This window comes from Bos taurus, chromosome 22 (assembly GCF_002263795.3).
Source record: "Bos taurus isolate L1 Dominette 01449 registration number 42190680 breed Hereford chromosome 22, ARS-UCD2.0, whole genome shotgun sequence".
Classification (NCBI taxonomy): domain Eukaryota; kingdom Metazoa; phylum Chordata; class Mammalia; order Artiodactyla; family Bovidae; genus Bos; species Bos taurus.
This window is the reverse complement of record NC_037349.1, coordinates 57,710,769-57,733,059: the sequence shown is the minus strand read 5'-3', so window position 1 is coordinate 57,733,059 and position 22,291 is coordinate 57,710,769. Positions and strand designations below refer to the sequence as shown.

The following is a 22,291-nucleotide window of genomic DNA, read 5'->3' as shown; positions in this document are numbered from 1 at the left end:
CGTCCCCCCACGACCAAGGCAGTGGAGGGGGTTCCCGGCCCGAGGGCACCCACCGGGCGGGGGCAGCTCAAACTCCACCTCCAGCACCACGCGCTCGCCCACGTTCTTCAGTAGGGTGATGATCTCATCGTGGCGGAGCCTGGTCAGGTGGATCCCGTTCACTGACCGGATGTAGTCGCCCACGTTCAGCAGGTCACTCCTGGGAGAGAGAAGGCCAGTGCACGCGCCGGCTGACACGCTGGCGTGCACATCCTCCCCGCCCACTGAATCCTGGGGGTCTCTGCGGCCCCATCTTACAGGTGTGGAAACTGAGGCTCAGAGAGGGCAGGCCTGGTCCAGGGCCACACGGCGGGTGAGCAGGAAAGTGCGGATCCTACCCTGGATCTGGGGGACACGCAGGCCTGGCCTTCTCCCCACCACCCCCCATCGATGCTAGCCGGCCTGCTTTCCCTCCTGCGGGGGCGTCACCCTCACAGAGCTCTACAGAGTGGCCAGATGTCAGTGCTTGCTATCCCTTAACGCTCTTCCGGGGCCCAGAGGGGCAGTAATACAGAGGCTAACTCCCAGTTTTCATGGACCTGAATCTGCCTGCAACGCAGGAGACCCTGGTTCGATTCCTGGGTCGGAAAGATCCACTGGAAAAGGGATAAGCTACCCACTCCAGTGTTCTTGCTTCCCTTGTGACTCAACAGGTAAAGAATCCACCTGCAATGTGGGAGACCTGGGTTCGATCCCTGGGTTGGGAAGATCCCCTGGAGAAGGGAAAGGCTACCCACTCCAGCATTCTGGCCTGGAGAATTCCATGGACTGTATAGTCCATGGAGTCGCAAAGAGTTGGACACGACTGATCGACTTTTACTTCCATGGTCCAGGGAGCCCCCGAGGTAAAGTAAACAGTACGAAAATGCAGGCAGTGTGTGCGGAAGTGCCAGCCAAGCAGAGTGGCGCTTCAGCCTGGGGCCTGGGGAGGGCTTGCCAGAGGCAGTGAGAAGGGAGGAATAGGAATTTGCCAGGAGGGTCTCTGGGCTTCCCTGGTGGCTCAGCGGTAAGGAATCTGCCTGCCTGTGTAAGAGACCCGGGTTCAGTCCCTGGGTCGGGTGGAGCCCCTGGAGGAGGGCATAGCAACCCACTCCAGTATCCTTCCCTGGAGAATCCCATGAACAGAGGAGCCTGGTGGGCTGCAGTCCATGGGGTTGCACAGAGTTGGACACACAATGAGAGGAGGAGGGTGTCTAGGGAAGGGGCCTTCTGGGCAGAGGGTTCTGCGCGTGAAAAGGCCTGGAGGGCCCAGTGAGCGTGGGGTGCTGGGGTCGGGTTGGCTCCGGAGGAAAGGGAATGAAGTGGCCTCTAGCCCTTCCTCCACAGACACCCAGCCCTTACTGCTCTGCAGAAGCCCCAGGACCCCCACCCCTCCGCCCGGCCCCCTTCCTGCCCATCCCCTACCCACTGAGCCCAGGCTTCTCACCTGGCCGCAAGTCCCCCAGGCCTCAGGTTGGAGACCCTGGGCTTCCCATCCTTGTCGGTGCCCCCAGAGATGGTCAGGCCCAGCGTGCTGCCCTCCTTCTTGGTCAGCTCCACCGTGGTGACCCCTCGGAACTCCTCTGCCAACAGAGAGGGGGTGAGCAGGCAGTGTGGGGCAAATTCTGAGTCCCCGGCTCCAGGACAAACCAAACAGATGCTTGGTAAGCAGCATGCATGATGCTGGGTGAACTCATCTCCTTTTTACGGATCAGAGAGGCTAAGGGACTAGTCTAAGGTCACAGAGCCAACTCATTGGAAAAGACCCTGATACTGGGAAAGATTGAGGCGGGGAGGAGAAGGGGACGACAGAGGATGAGATGGTTGGATGGCATCACCGACTCAATGGACAGGAGTCTGACAAGCTCCAAGAGGTGGTGAAGGACAGGGGAACGTGGCGTGGCACAGTCCAGGGGACAGCAAAGAGTTGGCACGACGGAGCGACTGAACAACAAGGTCACCGGGCGAGTTAGCGGCAGAGCTGAGGCGGTCTGACCCCCGCCCGGAGCTCTCTGTGCCTCCAGAGAGAAAGGGGAAGGCGGGAGGCTGTTTACCTGGGATGCTCTGCCGGCGGCGCGCCAGAGCCCCGTCGGCTGCTCCGGTGTCCTTGTCTCCTTTGGTGTAAGGCCCATTGTCTGCAGGCGGCAAACAGAGGGAAGGCCCTGAGCCGCGCGGTCATTTCCATCAGGCAAACCCCTCCTGCCTCGGCAAGCTTCTGCTTGGCGGATGCGGCCCCTGAGTGGTTCCTTCTTGCCTCCAGCCCCACCCGGGACGTGCTGGGGGAGCCTCATGGCTTCTCCCCCGCAAGGGCAATGCTGTCTCATCTCTCAAGTAACACGCTTTGGGGCGCCCACCACAGTCTGGGCGGTTCTCTGCCACGCAGCAACTCGCCATCTCTACAGCCATCATACCACGTGCAGAGAAGGAAGCTGAGGCTCAGAGAGGGACGACTCGTGCCCACGGTCACAAAGCCCTCGGCCAAGGTAGCTTCTGCAAAAAGCCAGACGCCTGGCTCTGTTGTCCAGCCCACCCCATGTTCCAGGTTCCCTGGACTGGGTTCTTCTTCTTTTTTTTTTTTCCACATTCCCTCTCCAAGTCCCTTCTTAGTCCTGCACAGAGCTGGGTCAGGTCAACTGGTAAACCCTCAAGCAGGGTGGCTCTCCCATGCTGCCCCTGGGGCCGCCCCTCCCCACCTCCAGGGACCTGTACAACCCCCCAGGCTTTTGCTAAAGAGCCTGCCTGCCAGTGCAGGAGACACAGGAGATGCACATTCGATCCCTGGGTCAGGAAGAGCCCCTGGAGTAGGAAGTGGCAGCCCACTCCAGTATTCTTGCCTGGAGAATCCCCATGGACAGAGGAGCCTGGCGGGCTACAGTCCATGGGGTTGCAAAGAGCTGGACATGACTGAGCACATAGGCTTCACCCAAGTCTGCACACGCCCCCACTGCCCCTCAGGAGCCCCCTGTGCGGCACCCGCCTTCACCACTCACCAGTTGTGGGAAGGCCACTCCCTCCCCGGCCCCCTGACCTCCGCAAGGCCTCACTCACAGGACCGTCCCCCTTCCCACACTTCAGAAGGGGGGATGAGAGAGGGCTGGGGCAGGGGCAGAAACATCCCATCCCATCCCATCCCATCCCAGCCACATCCTTTTCACAAGGGAGAGGCTCAGGTTAGTGTTCAGCCAGAGATGGGGTCAACCGGGGTCAAGATCAGGACACAGTCTGGCCAGGGCTCCGGGCTCAGTCAGAGGCAAACAATGGGGTTCAATAAACGGCAGGTTTCTCAACAACACTCCTGATGCTTTTTCTGCCGGATGCTGTACCGATGTCTGGGCTTCCCTAGTGGCTCAGATGATAAAGAATCTGCCTGCCAACGCAGGAGACCTGGGTTCAATCCCTGGGTCAGGAAGATCCCCCGGAGAAGGGAATGGCGACCCACTCCAGTATTCTTACCTGGAGAATGTCCACATTCAGCAGCATCCCTGCCCTCTAGCCGCTAGAGGACAGCAGCATTCCATGCCATCATCACAGCCAGAAATGACTAGACACCCGCCTTGTCCTGTAGGCGAGCAACACTGCCTCCCGACCCCCACTCAGCCCCTCACTGAGAATCAAACTTTAGATCAGGGGTGAAGCTCAGGCTGGGTCCGGGTCAAGTTCAGCCTGGGGTCAGGGCTCAACCCAGGACTAAGGAAGCCTGAGAACCTTCACCACCTGCAGCTCTAACCATTGAGAAGCGGTTTCTCCAGACCAGGGACAGGCTTCCTTGGCTTTGCCAGAAGGTGGGAAGTAACAAATCAAACCGCAGTTAAGCCCAGAGTCGTTTCCAGGGCCCCTGGAGTGAGCCCCCAGCCGCTTTGCTCACCACAACGCAACCCCAGGCCCCGTGTTCACATTCTCAGCCACGGATTCAGGCAACACCCCATTAAGTATAATGCCTCGTATTACGGTTCCCTCATTCGCACTTCATTTAGATTCAACAAGACGTTTCTGAGCTAATCAAATTAAAAAGACCAGGTTCTATCAACTGCGTGACAGTGAGCGTCTCTGATATTTCAATGTGGGCAATTCTGGAATTAAAATGTCTTGTTCCGTGCAAATTAGATTCCGTCACTGGAAAATCCTTCTCTCCTGGGCTGCCCCGGGAAGACCTGAGGTAAGCTTGCTTCCCAGGGGGTGCTCATGGTAAAAGAACTCGCCTGCCTAATGCAGGAGACTTAAGAGATGCGGGTCTGATTCCTGGAAGGAAGGCATGGCAACCCACTCCAGTCTTCTTGCCTGGAGAATCCCATGGACAGAGGAGCCTGACGGGCTATAGTCCACGGGGTCGCAAAGACTCAGACACGACTCAACGACAAACACTTTCACTTTGCTTCAAGTTTGCTGGCTCCAAGTTTGGGAGTCTGGAGACAGGGGAAGGGGGAGATCTCCTAAGGACAAGAAAGCAGAGAGTCAAGTTTGCCAAATTCAGAGCCGGAGAATCTCAAACAATGGAGAGGAATGGCAGCGGGTTCTGGCTGATTCTGGGGCACAGGATCTGTTTCCTGGGGTGTCTCTGTGGTTTGTCAACACAACCTCACTGAGCTTTCCTCACCCCAATATTCAAATTCTGCTCCAGTGAACGATGTGGTGCCTGCGATGTCACCAACTGGGCTGTGACGGCACGCTTGTCACGGCTTAGGCCGGGCGGGTGTGGGGAGGGGGCGTCTGCTGGCTTTGGGCTGTCAGGCATCTGACCCCGCGATGCAAACGAGACGCATACAACTATGTGCGGACAGTCAGCAGGCGATAAGCGAGGACAAGAGAGTCTTCTTCAGGGAAAGCACATGCATTTTAGGGTGTGGCCTTGATGAGTTCTCCGGGAAGCTGAGGCCACTCAGGACAGCTGGCTGCCAGGTAAGGGGCTTCTGGATATTTCGGACCCCTGCCACTTTCAGAAAGGCACCCACAAGGAACGCTATGATGTTCACTGATGCTTGCTCGGAGGGGACCGTCCCCCACTTTCACAAGTTTCCCCCCTCAGGTCAGGGGGAAACAGGCGGCATTTACAGCAAAAACCAAGACAGGGCCAGAATTACTAGTTAACCGTGTGACCCGAGTCTCTATTTCTCTGTGAAATGGGGGTGTCTCCCCCATCACAGGCAGGAGAATTTGAGGGAATTATTTTATTTATGGAAAACCCTCAGAGGGCTCAGACCCCAGTCCTGCTCCCTCAGAGAACACGCCTGCTCTCTTTGGCTCTCTCTCTTTTTTGTTCTGGGACCTGGTAATTATATGCTTAGAGATGAAAGCTTTTCAAAAACATCTTTCCCACCAATTTTCAGCTGGAAACGTGCATAAAAAACAGAGATATTTTTATCTGGGTGTTTTTTTTTTTTTCCCCTGTCTCCTCCTTCCAGCAATGGGCAATTATGAGCTCTTGCCTTCAGTCAATCTGTCCTGTAAGAACTCGCTTCAGAGAGAAATTCATTTCCGCAGTGATGCCAACCCATTCAGCAAGCGGGCTGGGCAAGTGGCGGGGGACAGGAGGGAGAGACGCCTGGCGGAACACAGACTTTACACGTGGTCCCCAGGCCCCAGGCTGCAGTCCGGGTGGGTGGGCTTCTCTTCTATTTCATTTCTCTTGAAAGCAGTGCTCATTTGCCTTCATTATCTCCGTTTCTCTGAGGCCCCAGGGAGCTATTGAGCTTTGACAAAGGGGAAAGGAAGTCAGCCCCCGGCCAGGCTGCCTTTGCCAGGGTCCCGCCTAAGCAGGGGAGAGGGGCTGGGGCGTGGGGCTGGGCAGGGGGGCTGTGGATGGGGCATGGCTGACCTTTGGCTCTGCAGGCCTCGAGGAGGGAGCACTCAGCATCTGAGAGGGGCCACTGGGAAATAGAGGCCCTGGTGGGAGGTTCAGCTTGGGCCGGACAGAAAATGACCGCTTGACTGAAAGCCACCAGCAGGGCCAGCCCGGCCCGAGTGCCGATGGAGAGAAGGGGGGCTCCCAGTCGCCTCTGGGTCCAACCACAACAGTGCACAGAGTGACCCGCTGTGGCTTGCTCCCTGCCAAGTGATCTGCCGAACCTGGCTGGCTTGGCCCCACCTCGGAAGCCATTGCCAGCTCGACGCAAAGGATGGACCCTGGAGCCTCAACCTGCTGCCGACTGGCTAAGCGGTCTGGAACGTGTCGCTTCGCCTCTCCAAGTCTTGGCACAATGCTGGTGCCCACCTCGCGGGCTGGTGGGAGGAATCAGTGTGGTTATGGGGTGCCTGGAGCCAGGACGCATGTGAAGTTCTCCCCGTGGCCCTTCTTGTCGCCTCAGTAGAAAGACTTTCCTATTAATAATGGTAACAGTCCCTACTGATTAAGTGCCAGTGCTGTGTTAGAGGCTTCACGAGCTTTATGTCATGTATCCTCATCACCTTCTGAGGTGGGATAATCGCCATTCCCATTTGACAGATGGGTGGGGGGTGGTGGGCTGAGGCACGACAGCTTAGGTGACTTCCCACAGCAAGGGGCAGGGCCAGGATTGGAACCCAGGCTGTAGTCTAAGAAACTGCAACTTGTTACCACTTTATCCTCACATGGGGCTTCCCAGGTGGCACTTGTAATAAAGAATCTGCCTGCCAATGGCCGAGACCTATGAGACGTGAGTTCGATCCCTAGGTCGGGAAGATCCATTGGAGAAGGGCATGGCAACCCCTCCAGTATCATCGCCTGGAGAATCCCATGGACAGAGGGGCCTGGCGGGCTACGGTCCGTGGGGTCACCGAGAGTCGGACACGACTGAATGTCTGAGCAAGTATCCGCAGGTGGGTGGGTGCCATGATCATTCCTACGCTATCAAAGAGGAAACCAAGGCAAAGAGAGGTTATGGGAACTGCCTAAGGCCATACAGCTGCTGGGTTGCATAGCCATGGGCCGCTCCTGCCTCCTCCCCTCGCTCCACGACGGTCTTGAGGGGACTCAACTCGGGGGTGATGCCTGCGGCCCTCCTGCCAGCAGCCTCGGCTCCTTTGGGCACTCCTGACCCACCGAGTGATCACCCCCTGGCCCCGGCGGGCTAGACCAGGGCAGACAGCCGGATGGAGGAGCAGCAAAGCCAGCTGCGGGCTGACCTCAGAGGACAGCCCCAACCCTCGCAGCTCACAGGGCTCCCCAGAAGCCGTGGAGAGGTCACTGGCTCAGCCACGAGTGACCCTTGCTCTGTTCAGCGCATGTTTTTAAGAGAAACAAAAAGAAATTTATTAATAGATTTAAAAGGCAGACACCTGTTTCACTTGGAGCCAAGGACTGAAAAAAAAAAAAACCTGACAAAGGAAGCGGGAGCTGATCAGCCCGGCGCCTGGCCCGCTCCAAGCTCTTGGCCACAGATGCATTCAACTCCTCCGAGAGCTCGCGAGCATCCCCCTCTACGGACAAGGGGACTGAAGCCCAGAGGGACCACTCAGCTGGGGAGCTGCAGAGGACAGACTGGAATTGGTCTGTCTGGCCCCAGCAGACCACATCCTTAATCACCAGCTCTGCCCCTTCCCGCCAAACACGAGGGCAACGGACCCCAGAAGAGGGGTGCCTGGGGAGGCAGCGCCCGCCCCCAAGAGCCCCCTGTCAGGGCTCGGGCACCCACAGGCTGGACATGACCAGAGAGGTTGCCAGCCCCGCAATCTCCCTTCCACAAGGCATGTGGGGCCCCCGGTACTGGACCCTGAGCCCACACTCTGGCTCATGTTCCCCCTCTAGGGGACCACGATGACCCCGGCATCACGTGGGGCTGAGCACAGGCTCAAGAGGGGCCGTGGCCTTCTGGACCTGTGCTGTCCCACGTCCCTCTGAAACCCACCATATCGGAGTGCACGACCCCCAGACCAGCTCACCAATAGGAGCCGTGAAGACTCAGTTCACCCAGCAGAGAATCAAAGCAAAAGATCTGCCCACAACTGACCGACCTGGGCCTCCCTGACCTCGCCTGCTGAAGCTCTGTCCTGGGCCAACTCCACTCCGTGCAATGGTCGTCCCACACCCAGCTTCCACAGCACCCCAGGGCCTTTGCACTGGCTGTTCCCTCTGCCCAGAATGCTCCTTCCCCAACATCCACAAAACCCCCTTCCTCACCTCCTTCAGGACTTGTGGAATCTTTACCTTCTCATCTTCCCCAAGCAGCTTGTTTGAATTCACACCTGAACCACTGCTATTTCCAGTATGGAGAGTCTGGCACACAGGAAATGCTCAGTAAATCATTCGAAACGCAATTCCCACTTACAGGTTAGATGAATGGGGATCAAAGAGGTGGAATGAGTTGTCCAAGGTCATGGAGTCAGGAAGAGACAGAGGCAGGAGGCAAGCCCGAGTCTCCCTGGGTCTGGAGGCCTCGGCCTCCATGGTCTGGCGCCGGGGGTTCCCCCCCATGACCAGGGCTCTGCTAAGAAGCAGGAGGTCAGGCCTGCCCGAGGTCAGGCTGGGCTAAGACGAGGTCAGGCCTGCCCGAGGATCCAGGTGGTTCTGGTGAGGGCCCCCCCCGCCAGCCTGGAGGAGTGGGCAGCTCAGGCCGTGGCAGAAGGACCCTCCCACCACCCCGACGCACACGCACCCTGTCTGAGCCTCCCAGCTGGGACAAAGTCCGCTTTGTGGCTGGCCGGCAGTCAAAGGAGAGTGCACACTGTGGGGCGTGGGGCTTCCTGCCCAAATCTGCTTTCAAGCCTAACTGCGCACCCCAGTCCAGGACACACCCCTTCCTGCAGGGCTCGGGGTCCGTGGGGTGAATAAGGCTCCCAGCACCAAGACGGCAGCAGCAGGGTATGGGCCTGAGAAAGGACTTGTGCTGGCAAAGTCCATCGGGGAAGAGAAATGGCCCTGGGCACTGTGCCCCACAGGCCCCAAGCCCCAGCCTGGCTCTCCCAGAGGAGCCTGCCTGAGCACAGCCTGCCCGGTCAGGGCCCCAGCCGGCTCTGAGAAATGCCGAGGGTGCATGGACTGGCCACCTGTTGGCTGCCTTTGGCCCCAGGCTCCAGAGAGGCCATGTGGCCAGAGGCCCAGTGGGTGGTCACGTGATCCAAGCTGGGTTGATGGGAACCAGCCCTGGGACGTTTGCTGGAAATACCCTTAACCTCAAAGGCACTAGGGGTCCCCTGGGCACCTCAAGGAGAGGAGTCTGCCTGGAAATAAAGCCTGCCTAAAAAGAGGCAGAGAAGAGGCAGAGACCTGGGGTCCTAATCATGTTAACTGAGCACCTGGATCACACTGTGCCTGAAGCCACATCTGGGACTTTTCCTTTTAAGAAGAAGCCTGAGTGCCAACACCAAGTGAGACAGGGGTGATCGTGAAGCGATGTGACCCGGGGAGGAGACCACGGTGGGGTCCGCAGGCGTAAGGGAGGGGGTGTCAAGGAAGCCAAATATTCAGAGAGGAAAAAGCCAGGGAGATCATGAAAGGCCTTGAATGCCAGGATAAGAAGTTGTGACCACATCTGAGTTTCAGCAAAAAGAACCGTCCCAGAGCAGCATGGAGAGGGTGGGAGAGGGGAGGCCCAGGAGGCCAGTGAGGAGCCTGGGGCTAAGGTCAGGCAGGTCAAGGGCAGAGACCACAGTACGGAGAAGAGCGGGAAGACATCTCCCCAGCGTTGTTCCAGGTGAGGTCTCCAGGGCACTGCCACCCTTGTGGCTCCGACCACTGCAGGACGAAGTAATCCCCACTTCTTGGGCCTGATGTCGAGAAGACAGATATGCCCAAGCCAAGAGAGGGGTGGAGTTTCCAGGAGGGGGCAAGGGCAGATCACAGGGGGTCAATCCCAGCCATAGCCCTGGACAAGTCACTTAACACCGCCCTGCCTCGGTTTCCCCAACTATAAAATGGGGAGATTAACTGTGGTGTGAGGACGCCATGAGAAAAAGCACAGACAGCGCTGAAAAGAATCTGGCACAGAGTCCAATCTCAACAGCTGTCAGCTACTATTATTATTTGCATTATTATTATTATCTGGGGGCCTGGGGGTAACTCCGCCACCTGTGGGGGGCGGGGTGGGGGGAGGCGAGAGCTTCAGTTCCCGGGCCCTCGGAAGCACGGTGCAGGGAGCTCTGCTATAAGAGAGATCTGGGTGCCAAGCCCGCCTCGGCCCTGTGGGTCTTGGGGGCAGCCGAGGGCCCCTCTGACCCTCAGCTTCCCCACTGTGACCACAGTCCCTACCCTGGGAGCTGTTGTACAGAGATGACACCAGGAGTATGCCAAATATGGGAAGGCATCACTGGGGCTGCTCAGGACACGAGCTGAAGGGTGAGCTAGTGGCCCCCGAGCCCCGCCCAGGGTCCCAGCCCTGGGGCCACCCAGGAGTGTGACAGCTGAGCGATACCTGCCGCCCACCCCGCCTCCTTCCCACCAACCAGTCGCCCCCGCAGGTCAGGGGCGCCTTGAGCCAGGGCAGGAGTTCTCCAACAGCACCCGTGGGGCACACGGGCGGGACATGCCCCACTGGTGCACCCCGGAGGCCGGAGCGCTGGGGCAGGACAGCCCAGCAGACTCGGGCCCCCAGGGCCGGGTCAAACAGACAGCCCTGCCACCTGCCCACCAGCTGGGTGTCCGGCCCCCGCCCACCCTCCCCGTGCGGGGTCTGGAAGTGGCCGTCCCAGGCCTGGCCCCTCTCTGGGCAGCGGTTCCAGAGGACTCCGTGAGTTCAGGCCCCCTCGCCCCTCCTGCCGTCCGTTACTCACCCGCCTCTCCATGGGTCTCCCGGCTGAACCCACACAGCATGACTGCTATTGTCTCCCCGGTGCCACCACCGGCTCCCTCCCTCGCCCTCCCCAGGGAGGGGCCGTGGGAGGGGAGCTCCTGGCTCCCACTGGCTGGGCACATGTCCACCCACTGCAGCGGGCGGCCCTCTGCTTAAAGGGGACACGGCTGTCGTCACGGCTGATTCCTGGACGGGGCTCAACACCCCTCCCCACCCCTCAGCCCCCTGCCACCCAGTCCAAGTCTGGGCAGGGGGTCTCTGGAGATGGCAGTCCGCCCCCAGGGCCCTCAGGCAGACAGATCCCTGGGCCAACTCTGCCCCTGACGCGTCCCGGGACTTTGGGGAGTGACTGCTGCCCGCCCCAGACTCAGTGTTTCCACCCGGAAAAGGGGAACAGTGCCTGCCAAACTTTTTTTTTTAAGTAGCAGATGCTAGTGGAATCTTGCACGGGATTCCCAGGACATAAGGCAGAGGAAAAGCAGTCGTTGAACGAGGCCAGGGCGAGTCTGCAGGGCGTGTCTCAGTATAGAAACCCTCACCCTCGGAGCCCCTTGGCCCTTCCACGGACATTCCAGCTTCTTCTCCCAGGCCTCCGTCTCCTCTGCCCAAAGGTGGGAAAGACGAGCCCAGCCTGTTAGCCGGAGCATCCCCCAGCTATGTGGGAAGACAGAGCAAGCCCGGAGCAAGTTCCGGCTTGATGAGCAGGGGCAGCTGGTCACAACTCCAACCCCCATTGGGCCTCGGGCCAGCACCCTCCTGGCTTCCTCTGCACCAGCCTAGGATGGCCCTGACGACCCTGATGGCCCCCTGGGGCTCCCCTCCAGCGCTCCAGCTGTTCCTGCTCCCCACCCACCAACACTGGTACTGGCAGAGAGCCATACACCGCAGAGGTGCTGGGAGAAGGATAGGGGATGGGGACTCGGGGTGTCAACAGCCTGGAACTGAACAGCATGTTGCAGCCAGCTGAATGAGCAGAGAAAGAGATGGACAAGGTCTCGGCTCCCTGGAAGCGCTCCAATGCATGGGAACAATGGGGCTCAAGTGTCCCCAGGTCCTGCAGCAAATGGGAGGGTACAGCCCGTGGCCGGGAGCCCGGGGCTTTATCTGAGGTTCCTCCCCAGCAGGGACGCCCACCACAGAACCCAGCCCACAATTCCTGGGCTGCCCGTGCTGGCTCTTGCCAGCCCCACCCTACTGGCACCTTCAGGACAAACTGGGATGCTGAGTGTGTGTGGGGGTGTCTCTTGCACCCCTGGATCCACAGGTCACGTTCCTTGCCTGATGCCCACCTCCCGAGGGTGCCTTCCTGTTTGGTGACTTCAGGTACGTCCCAGGGTGCAGGGTGCCTTGGGCTTGCAGTGAGGTCAAAGGTCAAACAGAGATACCAAGGTCTCAGCCATGGGAGGGAGGGTGAGCACCGAGTCGGAGAGGGAACCTGATTTGGGAGGCGTTTGCTGGGAGAGGGCCTGTGGGCTCTCTGTGTGGCCCGCGATGCCCTGCAGCCGTCACGATAAGGCCCTCGATGAAGAGCCTGACAATCCCCAGGGCACCGAGAGCCACCTTGGAGCAGCCCAGCTGCACACCAGGCAGGAAGGGGCACAGCTCTTCACAGACCCTCATCCTCTTCCCCCTCCACCGCCCCGACTTACAGCCCCTTCAGGGAGGAGGGCGCTATGGTGCCCAAGGCTTTGGAGTTCCATTTACCCGCTTTCATAAGAAAATATTTGCTCTCCGAACACATGGATTTAAATGAGCGATTAAGACTGAGGGTCTGAAGCCTTGCCGTGTTTCTCTCGCGGCTCCTTTGGAATTTACTCTCGTGGACGAGGAGCGGCCGGAAAGGTCACACCACGGGTTATGGGAGAGCAAGCGAGGGCCAGCATCTTCCTACTGCCCTCTGTCCCTGCCAGCCCACCAAGCACGTTTCACTCCACTTTATCCAAAAAGTGGGTTTGAAAGCAACTGTGGGTCCATTCTGGAACAAGGCAGGGTTTCAGTGAATATTTGGCACAGAGAGAGGTTAGCTGACTTGCCCGAGGCCACCCAGCTGTAACAGCAGAGCCAGGCATACGCCTAAGAGGGCTGTTCTTTTTTTTTTTTTCAGAAGACTGCTTTTTTTTTGTTTGCTTTTCCTTTAACATAGAGATGCAGTACTTTTATTTTTTATTTTATTTGGCTGCGCTGGGTCTTAGCTGCAGTATGTGGGATCTAGCTCCCCGACCAGGGACCGAACCTGGGGCCCCCTGTATGGGGAGCAACGAGTCTCAACCATTGGGCCACCAGGGAAGTCCCAGAGGTGTGTTCTTAAAGGCACGGCTAGATGCCTCTCAAGGTGAAGAGGTTTGGGAGTGAGATGAGGGGGGTCCCCCAAGAAGGTGTCTTTGAGCCTGAATGTGCAGGATGGAAAGGACGGTGCCGTGAACACAGTGCCACGGGACAAGGGAGGAGGAGACCAGGCGGGAGACACAGATGGAGCCAGACCACCGAGGGCTAGTGGCAGCCACTCCTCTGGGTGTGGGCTGAGGACCAGCAGCATCAGTATCTCTGGCCCCACCAGGAGCCCCCCAAGAAAGGCAGACGCTCAGGGCTCCCCGGGGCTGCTGACCCGGCATTTCAACCGGCTCCCCAGAGGATGCGGAAGAAGTTTAAGAAGTGCTATGTTACGAGCCAGGCTTTCATCCTGCAGACAGTGGGAGCCATAGATGGTTGAAGAGCAAGCGTGCGAGAGGCTCTGCGAGGACCTGAGACACAGAACACCGGCCCCCGAGGGAGGAGGTGGGAGGCCCTGGGATGAGCAGCAAGGGCCCCTTCTGGGACCTGGGAGCGGGGGAAACTGCAGCGGGGCCCTGCCCCAGAGATGAGCCCTCTCGTCCACTGCGGCCGAAGCTCGGGGAAGCAGAGGAAAAGAGGCACAGATTGCTGGGCGTGCGTGCGGCTAGAAGCCAGGTCTGCAGGGGCCCGGGCCGCCAGTCGCTCGTGGGCACAGGGTTTGAGTGTTCTACATTTCCATCACTGCGGATGCCCCGGGAGGGGCACTGGGCAGCCTGGGGAAGGAGGCAGGGCCACTGAGCTGACGAGCGGTCCCTCCATGGCCAGGAGAGGTCCTGACACCTCCACGTCCTCAGCTCTTACGGGACAAAGAATCGATTGCTGTGTGACCTGGGGCATGTGTCCAAAGCTCTCTGGGCCTCAGCTTCCTTAGCTGCACAAGGGGAATAATAACAGCACCCACCCTCCAGGGTTAGGAGTCCAGATATAGACTCAGGAAGCATTTATGAACCCACTTTTCTTGCAAGGGTCTCATCCCAATGCCTTGGATGAATGAGGCCAGAGAAGGGGAACTTCAAGGTAGCTGAGCACACAGGCCAGGCGCACCCAGGTTCAAACCCCAGCTCCGCCACCCAAGGACCTTGTCATTCCGGGCAAATCACTTCTGTGCAAACTGCGTCCCCACCGGTGACAAGCGAGGGCACAGAGGCCTTAGGAGGTCGGCCCAGTGCCCTGACCTCCTCCCTGCAGGGCATTCTCGAAGCCTCTGAGGGTACCATGCGGTGTAGGACCCTGGCATCACTGACCCCCACCTACCCAGGGACAGTGACCCCCTCATCTCCATGAGTGGGAACTGACCCCACGCTGCACAAATGGGAAAACAGAGACCCAGAGAAGGTAATGTTGGAGCCCCCCCAATCCCCCTCCCCCAGAGCAGAGTGGGGCTTGGACCCCAGCCTCTGTCCCTCCTCTCAGACCCCAGGGCTGGTTCGTCATCACCATGCAGACAGATCATGTCCTGAGCTGCCAGACACCCTGAATGACGGCCGGAAATGAAGTCTGGGTGGGAAGGATGCAGAGATGGCGGTCCGAGGACAAGAGATAAACCATTTATTGCTGTTCTGTTGCTTCTTCCTCCTGGTCTCCCTCCCTCCCTCCTCACACTACCCCTAGGGCCAGGCCAAGACAATCACTCCCCTCTCCTCTCTCAGACATTCCGTAAGTGGGCACTATCGTCCCCATCTCACAGATGGGGACACTAAGATCTGGGGTAAAGCCACACCTGGGCTGTGCCTGGGAGTGGGCCCCCGGGCTGACACCTGCCGGTCCCCAGTGCCCTTCACCCCAGCCTCCCTCCAGCCCTGGAGGGCAAGGTGGGCTCCGGCAGGCTGTGTGCAGAGACGGGGAAGGGTGAGGCTCGGGAGGCGAGAGGAACCGCAGCGGGCTCTTCACGGAGAAGCTCTGCGCCCGGCCGCATCCTCAGCATTTTACACCTGTCTTCTCGTTTCATCCATATCCCTCGGACGTGAGGAAACTGGGGCCCAAAGAGATGAAGCCACTTGCTCTGAGTCACACAGAGTCCGAGGACCAAGTGGGATTTACACCCAGGCCCTGCTGATGCTATCTACACAAACATCCCACTTGCAGGCCCCCCTGAGAAATGCACACTCACGGACACAGGAAGAAAGAGAAATGGGTGGGGGGGTCCCCAAGCTGCTGCTCCTGGAGGATCTCTCTGTCCTCTGACTAGGGCAGGCCAAGGGGCCATTGTCCAGGCCCGGACACAAACGGGGAAGCTCCTTGGGGCTCCCTCTCGGCCTCCATGCAAGACACCGGCAATGGCTTCTCTCCAGGAGGAGAAACACGGGGTGATGACCGTGTAGGGTCCCTGGAGCCTTGGGCTCCTCCTCTGAATGATGAAGCTGTCTGTCCTCATGGGGTTTTGTTGAGAAACTCAGTGACTAAACAAAACGCCTGGAAAACTGTGGTGCGCAGGCCCCATGGAGGTGGTCAGGGTGAACATGGCCGTGCCCTGCCTCTCTGGTCACTCGGCACCCGAAAGCACCCACTGCCTTCCAGACACTGAGCTGGGCGCCAGGTTTCCAAGAGGCCAAAGCAGGTGTGGAGCCTGCCTCTCGGGCTGCTGCTCTGGGGGAAGGACAGAGCTCAAAGGAGTAGAAGTGTAGTCGCTCAGTCGTGTCTGACTCTCTGCGACCCCATGGACTGTAGCCCGCCAGGCCCCTCGGCCCATGGGATTCTCCAGGCAAGAATACTGGAGCAGGTTGCCATTCCCTTCTACCAGGGGATCTTCCCGGCCCAGGGATTGAATCTGGGTCTCCCGCATTGTAGGCAGATTCTTTACCGTCTGAGCCACCAGGTAAGCATCCAAAGGAGAGAAACACACAAATACAGGTAAGTGATGGAGTCAGTGCTAAGGGCTGAGGGGCCAGGATAACAGGCGGCGGGCGGGGGTCAGGGAGGCCCTGGAGGAGGTGCCTCCAGGCTGAGACAGGTTGGGAAGGAGCCAGGGTGGCTGCGGGGGTGAGCGTGGGTTGTCTGGGGAGCAGGAGGAGGAGGGGAGCCGGGATTCTGCTCTGAGTGCGGTGCCAAGGGAGGCACCAGCAGGTTTAAACAGGGTCCTGAGTGATCTGACTTGTGTCCAAAAAGCAGCCGGAGGGGCTGGGCTGCCAGGGTGCAGATGGCATGGGGGGACCAGAGCAGGAAGGGCCAGGCACCTCAGGGGCAGGAGACCGGGAAGCCAATTTTCTCCATGCCTCCGGCCAGTCCCTTCCTGCTCTGAGCCCGCTTCCCTCCTCGTGACCAGCAGTGTGAGTCTGGGGACCTGCCAGGGGGTGAGGGCGGAGGGGAGAGGTCGAAACCTGGAGTCAGGATGCATCGCGATGCAAAACAGGAAGAAAACGGAAAGGGGGCCAAGCTTAAAGGAAACATCCCAAATGTGTGCAAGGAAACGCAAATGCGTGCGAGAGCCGCCAGACTCACTGGCAAGCAGAGAGGTGAGGGGGAGGCAGTGCTTCTCCCACTGGACTCCTCAGGGTGGTGGACATGAGACATGCAGGTGAGAGCAGACACTGGTGCCCACCGGGAGGCGGAGGGGCAGGGGCACTGCAGCGGGGTAAACTGAGGCAGCCAGGAGAGACCCAGACCCTCCCCCCTGGTAGGCAACCTCCGCAGTCAAAGGAAGAACGCTGAGCGCCAAAGAATTGATGCTTTTGAACTGTGGTGCTGGAGAAGACTCTTGAGAGTCCCTTGGACCAGGCAATCCTAAAGGAAATCAGTCCTGAATATTCACTGGACGGACTGATGCTGAAGCTGAAGCTCCAATACTTCGGTCATCTGACACAAAGAGCCGACTCACTGGAAAAGACTCTGATGCTGGGAAACATTGAGGGCAGGAGGAGAAGGGGACGACAGAGGATGAGATGGTTGGATGGCGTCATCGACTCGATGGACATGAGTTTGGGTAAACTCCGGGAGATGGTGAAGGACAGGGGAACCTGGAATGCTGCCGTCCACGGGGTCACAAAGAGTCGGACGCGACGGAGCGACTGGACAGCAACCCTGAGGGGCAGCAGTAAACGCCATTTGTGGAGATGACCTGCATCTCCATTCTGGGGGAGGGGGCGCGTAACACGACGGCCACACCCCGGGCACAGCCACGGGGATGGGTTTAGAAATATAGTGTCGAGTTCACGGGAGCAAGGAGAGGCGGAAATGGCAGGAGGAGAAGGGAAGGAGGACAGAGGGGAAGAAAAGAGGCCGGGAGAAGGCAGGAAAGATCATGAGATTTCCCTGTGACATCATTTATAAACTACAAACACACATAAAGTGCAACGTGTGCCCAAGGGCACATACGCAGTACAGATCTACTTCACAGAGTGAAGGTTTCCAGGACGGTAACTGGGAAGAGAGGCAGGGCACGAGGGAGGGAAAAATAAAGCAACCAGAGCGGGTGCCAGGCTGGCTCAGGACCAAGTGCGCTATGAACTGAAGAATCTAGCTCAACCGCTGAAGCCTGGGATTAAAAGTAAAAAATAAACAGATGCCTCGAATGGCTTGTTAAGAAGCTGAAGCTCTCTCCTGAGGATACTGGGGAGCCACGGAAGGTTTTAGAGGGAGGGAGGGATGGGGTCAGCCCAGCTCCTTAGAAAAGCAACCAAACTGGGAGCTGAGAGAGCCCTGGGTGAGGGTGGAGCCTTGGCTGACCTCAGTCACCCTCCCCACCAGGACCACACAGACTGCCCACCTGCCCACTCGCTGCCTGAACAAAACCAGAAAACAAATGGGTAGGCAACACGCATCCTCATCTCGGAGTGCCAAGGACACCACGGCAGTGCCCTCCCCAACCCCCACGCGTGTCCAGCCTTGCAGAGAGCCCTGGGCTGGGAGTCAAGAGATGCAGGTTCGAGGCCCAGCTGCCGCCCACACAGGACCAACTCTGTGCCGAGAATATCACAGGTAATGCAGAACACCAGGGTCTCTTGTGGAAGGGACCACCCTCAATGAGGACCCGCCAGGAGCCCAAATATAACAAAAGGGGGCCAAAGAGTCAGGCCGCTCAGGGAGGCACCAGGGAAGGCTGCCTGGTGGAGCCGGTGTCCAGGCTAAGCCTTAAGGGACGCAGGAACCAGACCCTCCGAGATGCTCCAGGAAGGGCATTGCAGGCAGAGGGACAGCCTGGGCAAAGGGTGGGAGGGGGAAGGCACGCAGTATCGTAGGGAGAGGCACCAGCCCACGTGGCTGAGGTTGGAGGTCCCCCAGGAGCAGGTGGGCTGGACAGGCGAGGGGCTGAGTCCTGATAGCCGGAGACCTGCTTTAGGGAGAGAATGAATTGAATGGAGCATCCTGGTACCTTGTGGATAACACCTGAGGAAGGAGGGCTCTCCTCAGCTCCCTCCACGAGATGCTGGCAGGAGGACACGTGGAGGGCCTTCCCACGTGACCGAGCTGTTGGGAGCAGGGCGAGCGTGGAGAGAACTGGACCCAGAGGACCGCGACGTCCCTTGGGGCTGGTGACCCATGAGGCTGTGGAGGGGCAGGCGCAGCTCTCCTCCTGTGCCCTCAGCCACCAAGAGGAGAGGCAGGTGGGTTCAGCCTGTGGCTAACTCTGGACTCCCACCATCCCGCTCTGGATTAAGCCGTGCCCTCTGTGTCCTTGTGTAAACACCCCAGAGAAAGGGCATCTACACACAGCTTTGCCATTTTGAGTGCAGGGCCTCACAGAACCCCTCAGGAGCCCTTGGATGTGGGCACTCCTGCTCCGCTCTTACAGAGAGGAAACTGAGGTTCAGAGAGGGGAAGGGACTTGGCCAAGGCTCCCTGCTAGGACAGGCCGAGGGTCAGAGCGTCAGAGTCAGGTGCTCCCACCCGGGGTCCTTTACATGGGCTCTTCCTTCTGCCTGGAACTCCCTTCCCCCTGCATCCCTAGAGCCCAACCTAAATGCCACCTCCACCAAGAAGTCCGCCCTGACCACACCAGGTGGGTCCTCTTTTCCCTCTCCCAGCCTTTCCTTCAGTGCATTTGCTCACCTGACCCTGGACTGTCTTGCTTATTGATTTTGACCCTGTGCTCCGGGCTGGGCTTCATACAAAGTAAGAGCTAAATAAGGGTTTACTGGATGAATGACTAAGAAATAAGTAACCTCTGGATTGCTCTATTGGAAAGAAACCCATCATTCATCCCTCTTCAATCTCATGAGGAAAGCCTTTCTGTTGTCTGGGAGAGCTTGCATACTTCCACGAACAGGGAGCTCACCACCACACAGGCAGCCCTCCCTATTTCTGAATGGCTGTCAGGATGGGAGTCCTTCTGTTATCCTGAGCTGGAGCCTATTTCCCTATGGCTTCTCTGGGCCCTGCCCCGGACCAGCCTGCAGAGACTCATAGGTCGTGCCTGGAGCCAGGTCACCCTGGCAAGAGAAGTCAGAGCTCAGAGTCTGGATGTGGTTCCAGTGGGGACCCACCAGCTTCCCTCCCACCCTGAGGGTCTCTCCTGGGTGTGTGGCTGGAAAGAGTGGGCGGCCATCGACACCCCACACCACCAGGAAGTCTGGGGCCAGGCTCTTCAATCCCCTGTGAGTGTCACTGTGCTTCTAACGTCCAGTGGCTTCAGGCCCACGAGGCTGGCACGATCACCTCTTTTTACAGATGAGGAAACTGGAGTCCAGAGGGGCAGGAGACAGGGGCAGGTGTCTGACTTCAAAGCCTTAATCTCAGCCCAACACATTCTCAAAAGGGCTTTGTGTGATGGTCTTATTTTGTGTCCTCCTGGTGGACTATTTGAAAGAGAATCCTGCTGTTGTGGACTCATTAGTGGTACAAGCTCATGCAGGGAGAGACTTTGGGAAGGCAAATTTTGGAGAAGGGAATGGCAAACCACTTCACTATTCTTGCCTTGAAAACCCCATGAACAGTACGGAAAGGCAAAAAGATATGAAACTGGAAGATAAGCTCTCCCCCCAGGTCAGTAGGTTTCCAGTATGCTCGAACGGTGGTGCTGGAGAAGACTCTTGAGAGTCCCTTGAACACCAAGGAGTTCCAACCAGTCAATCCTAAAGGAAGTCAACCCTGAATATTTATTGGAAGGACTGATGCTGAAGCTGAAACTCCAGTACTTTGACCACTTGATTCGAAGAGTCGACTCATTGGAAAAGACCCCGATGCTGGGAAAGATTGAAGGCAGGAGGAGAAGGGGACGACAGAGGATGAGATGGTTGGATGGCATCACCAACTCAATGGACATGAATTTGAGCGAACTCTGGGAGATAGTAAAGGACTGGGAGGCCTGGTGTGCTGCAGTTCGTGGGGTCTCAAAGAGTCAGACGTGACTTAGTGACTGAACACCGCCACCACCAAGGAGGTCGCACAGCCAGCTGAGAATACACCGGTGAGATCCAGGCAGCAGGACTCCCTGGTGGAGGTGCAGGGCAGGGGTGGCCCCTAGCACAGGCCACTTATTTGAGGACAAGGCTTGACGCTGAGATTTCTGGGTCAGTGCCTGCTCCCGGCCAGTTGAGGCTCCCCACGTTCCCTGGCTCCCTCAGTGCTGTTTAGGAAGAATCCTTGGGAGGTTGCCAACTGGTGTCAAGAACCCGCCCACCCCTGCAGCCTGGCCTCCCTCCATCCCCACCATCAAGCCTTCACGCTCTTGGTCCCCCAGGAATGAGCTGGCCCTAAGGCCTCCTCTGCCTGGCAAAATATGCTCCCCAGGGTTGCCCTGCTGTCGCTTCCTGGGGGCCGCTCCAGCTGGTTGGTGTCCCGCCTGGGTCTCCAAAGCCCTGGGGCATCCCTCAGTGCCACTGTCAACTCACCGGCTGCCCCCCTCTTCCTCGCCCATCTACTCTGGACAAGCCTGACCCCTGAGGGGTGGCAAACATTCCACCCCTGCCAGCACCCCCTCCTCCAGCAGCAGCAGCGTGGGGGCCTGTGAGGGGACTCTGGGCTTGGCTAGGTGACTGTGAGCAAAACTGGCCTCAACCTTTCCATGTGTAAAATGGGGGTACATGTGTGGGCTGGTGCAGGAGCCATGGCCTGTGGCCTCTGGGGGCTGCTCCAGCTCCTACCTCGCCAGCCTGGGACCCCTTCGCCTCAGTCCCCAGCTTGGACTCAACAACTCTGTGTGCTCTGTCGCTGAGTCGGGTCTGACTCTTTGGGACCCCATGGACTGTGGCCCGCCAGGCTCCTCTCTGTCCATGGGATTTCCCAGGCAAGAATACTGGAGTGGGTTGCCATTTCCTTCTCCAGTAGGAAAGCTTCTGGACCCAGGGAACGAACCTGCGTCTCCTGCATCTCCTAGACTGGCAGGCAGATTCTTTACACTGAGCCATCTTGGCTGTCTCCAAACCTCAAACAAGCATTCCTTGACAGACTGTTTTGCAACCAGGGGGCCGAGCCTTGGTGACGAGCAAGGACTGTCCCCAAGGTCACCTGCAGGGACCCCAGCGGCCCCGGTTGTGTGGCTCGAAGAGGCTGCTGGGTGGGTGCCCGCCCCCCTTCCCACACATGCACTTATGAGTCACCATCACCTGGGCCGAGTCAGTGAAAGGCGGGGGCTGGAGGGACAAGGTCAGCCCAAGGAGAGCCATGGGCGGATGGGAAGCGGGGTGACGAGACTTCCAGCCTCAGGGGAGCCGAGTGGGGGCACAGAGGGAAACTGCGGCCAGGAGGAGCAGGGAAGGGCTCCAGGGCCACAGGCAGCGGGGTCTCCTGTGTGATGGCTGTTCTTTCCGCTCCATCAGCCCGTCTCCCCAGCGAGGAGACAGGGGCCGGCAGCCTTCACAATCATCGGGGCGATTAGCAGGCAGATGGTCCTGCTGGACTAAACGTTCAAGCCGACAAACGGAGACAACGCTGGGACACGGGCTGACCCGATCAGCATTGGTGCTCGGCCTGGAGGGGGAGCCATGGGGGACCCCGTCACTGTCTCTGCAGGGCCGTCCTGGGGCGGGGGGGAGCAGAGGAAGTGGGGAGAACCTGGGGGAGAGCCTGAGGAAGACAGACTAGTAGCTGTACGCTGAGGGGTCCTCTCATCCTGGCTGAGAGGTCAGATAACTGACCACTGAGAAAAACGCCCGTGGCGAGATTTTGGGCTTGGAAGTCAGACTGCCTGGGGGTGGGGATGGGGGTGGGGGTAGGGGGTTACACAGACACTACCATTTCCTTCCTAGCTGTGTGACCTTGGAAAGTTGGCAAGTCACATCCTCCCTGAGCCTCAGTTTCCTCACCTGTAAAATGGGGCAATTTAGTTCACAGCTCACAGGATTGTCGCGAGGATGAGAAAGTACACA

General features: G+C 58.7%; 1 protein-coding gene across 5 annotated transcripts in view; it reads right to left on the bottom strand.

Annotated features, from left to right (window-relative positions):
* Window positions 1-22,291, bottom strand: part of GRIP2 (glutamate receptor interacting protein 2) — a 103,878-nt gene that overhangs the window by 35,814 nt on the left and 45,773 nt on the right. For 4 of the 5 annotated variants that reach the window (XM_024983320.1, XM_059880137.1, XM_059880138.1 and 1 more), the window contains exons 2-4: window positions 2,073-2,153; window positions 1,466-1,601; window positions 54-199 (exon numbers count right to left, since the gene is read on the bottom strand). In XM_024983320.1, coding sequence (XP_024839088.1) covers window positions 54-199; window positions 1,466-1,601; window positions 2,073-2,153 — 363 coding nt within the window. Of the gene's footprint in view, window positions 1-53; window positions 200-1,465; window positions 1,602-2,072; window positions 2,154-10,698; window positions 10,746-22,291 lie in introns of those variants that run through there. The other variant, XM_005223155.5, reaches the window with a different exon arrangement.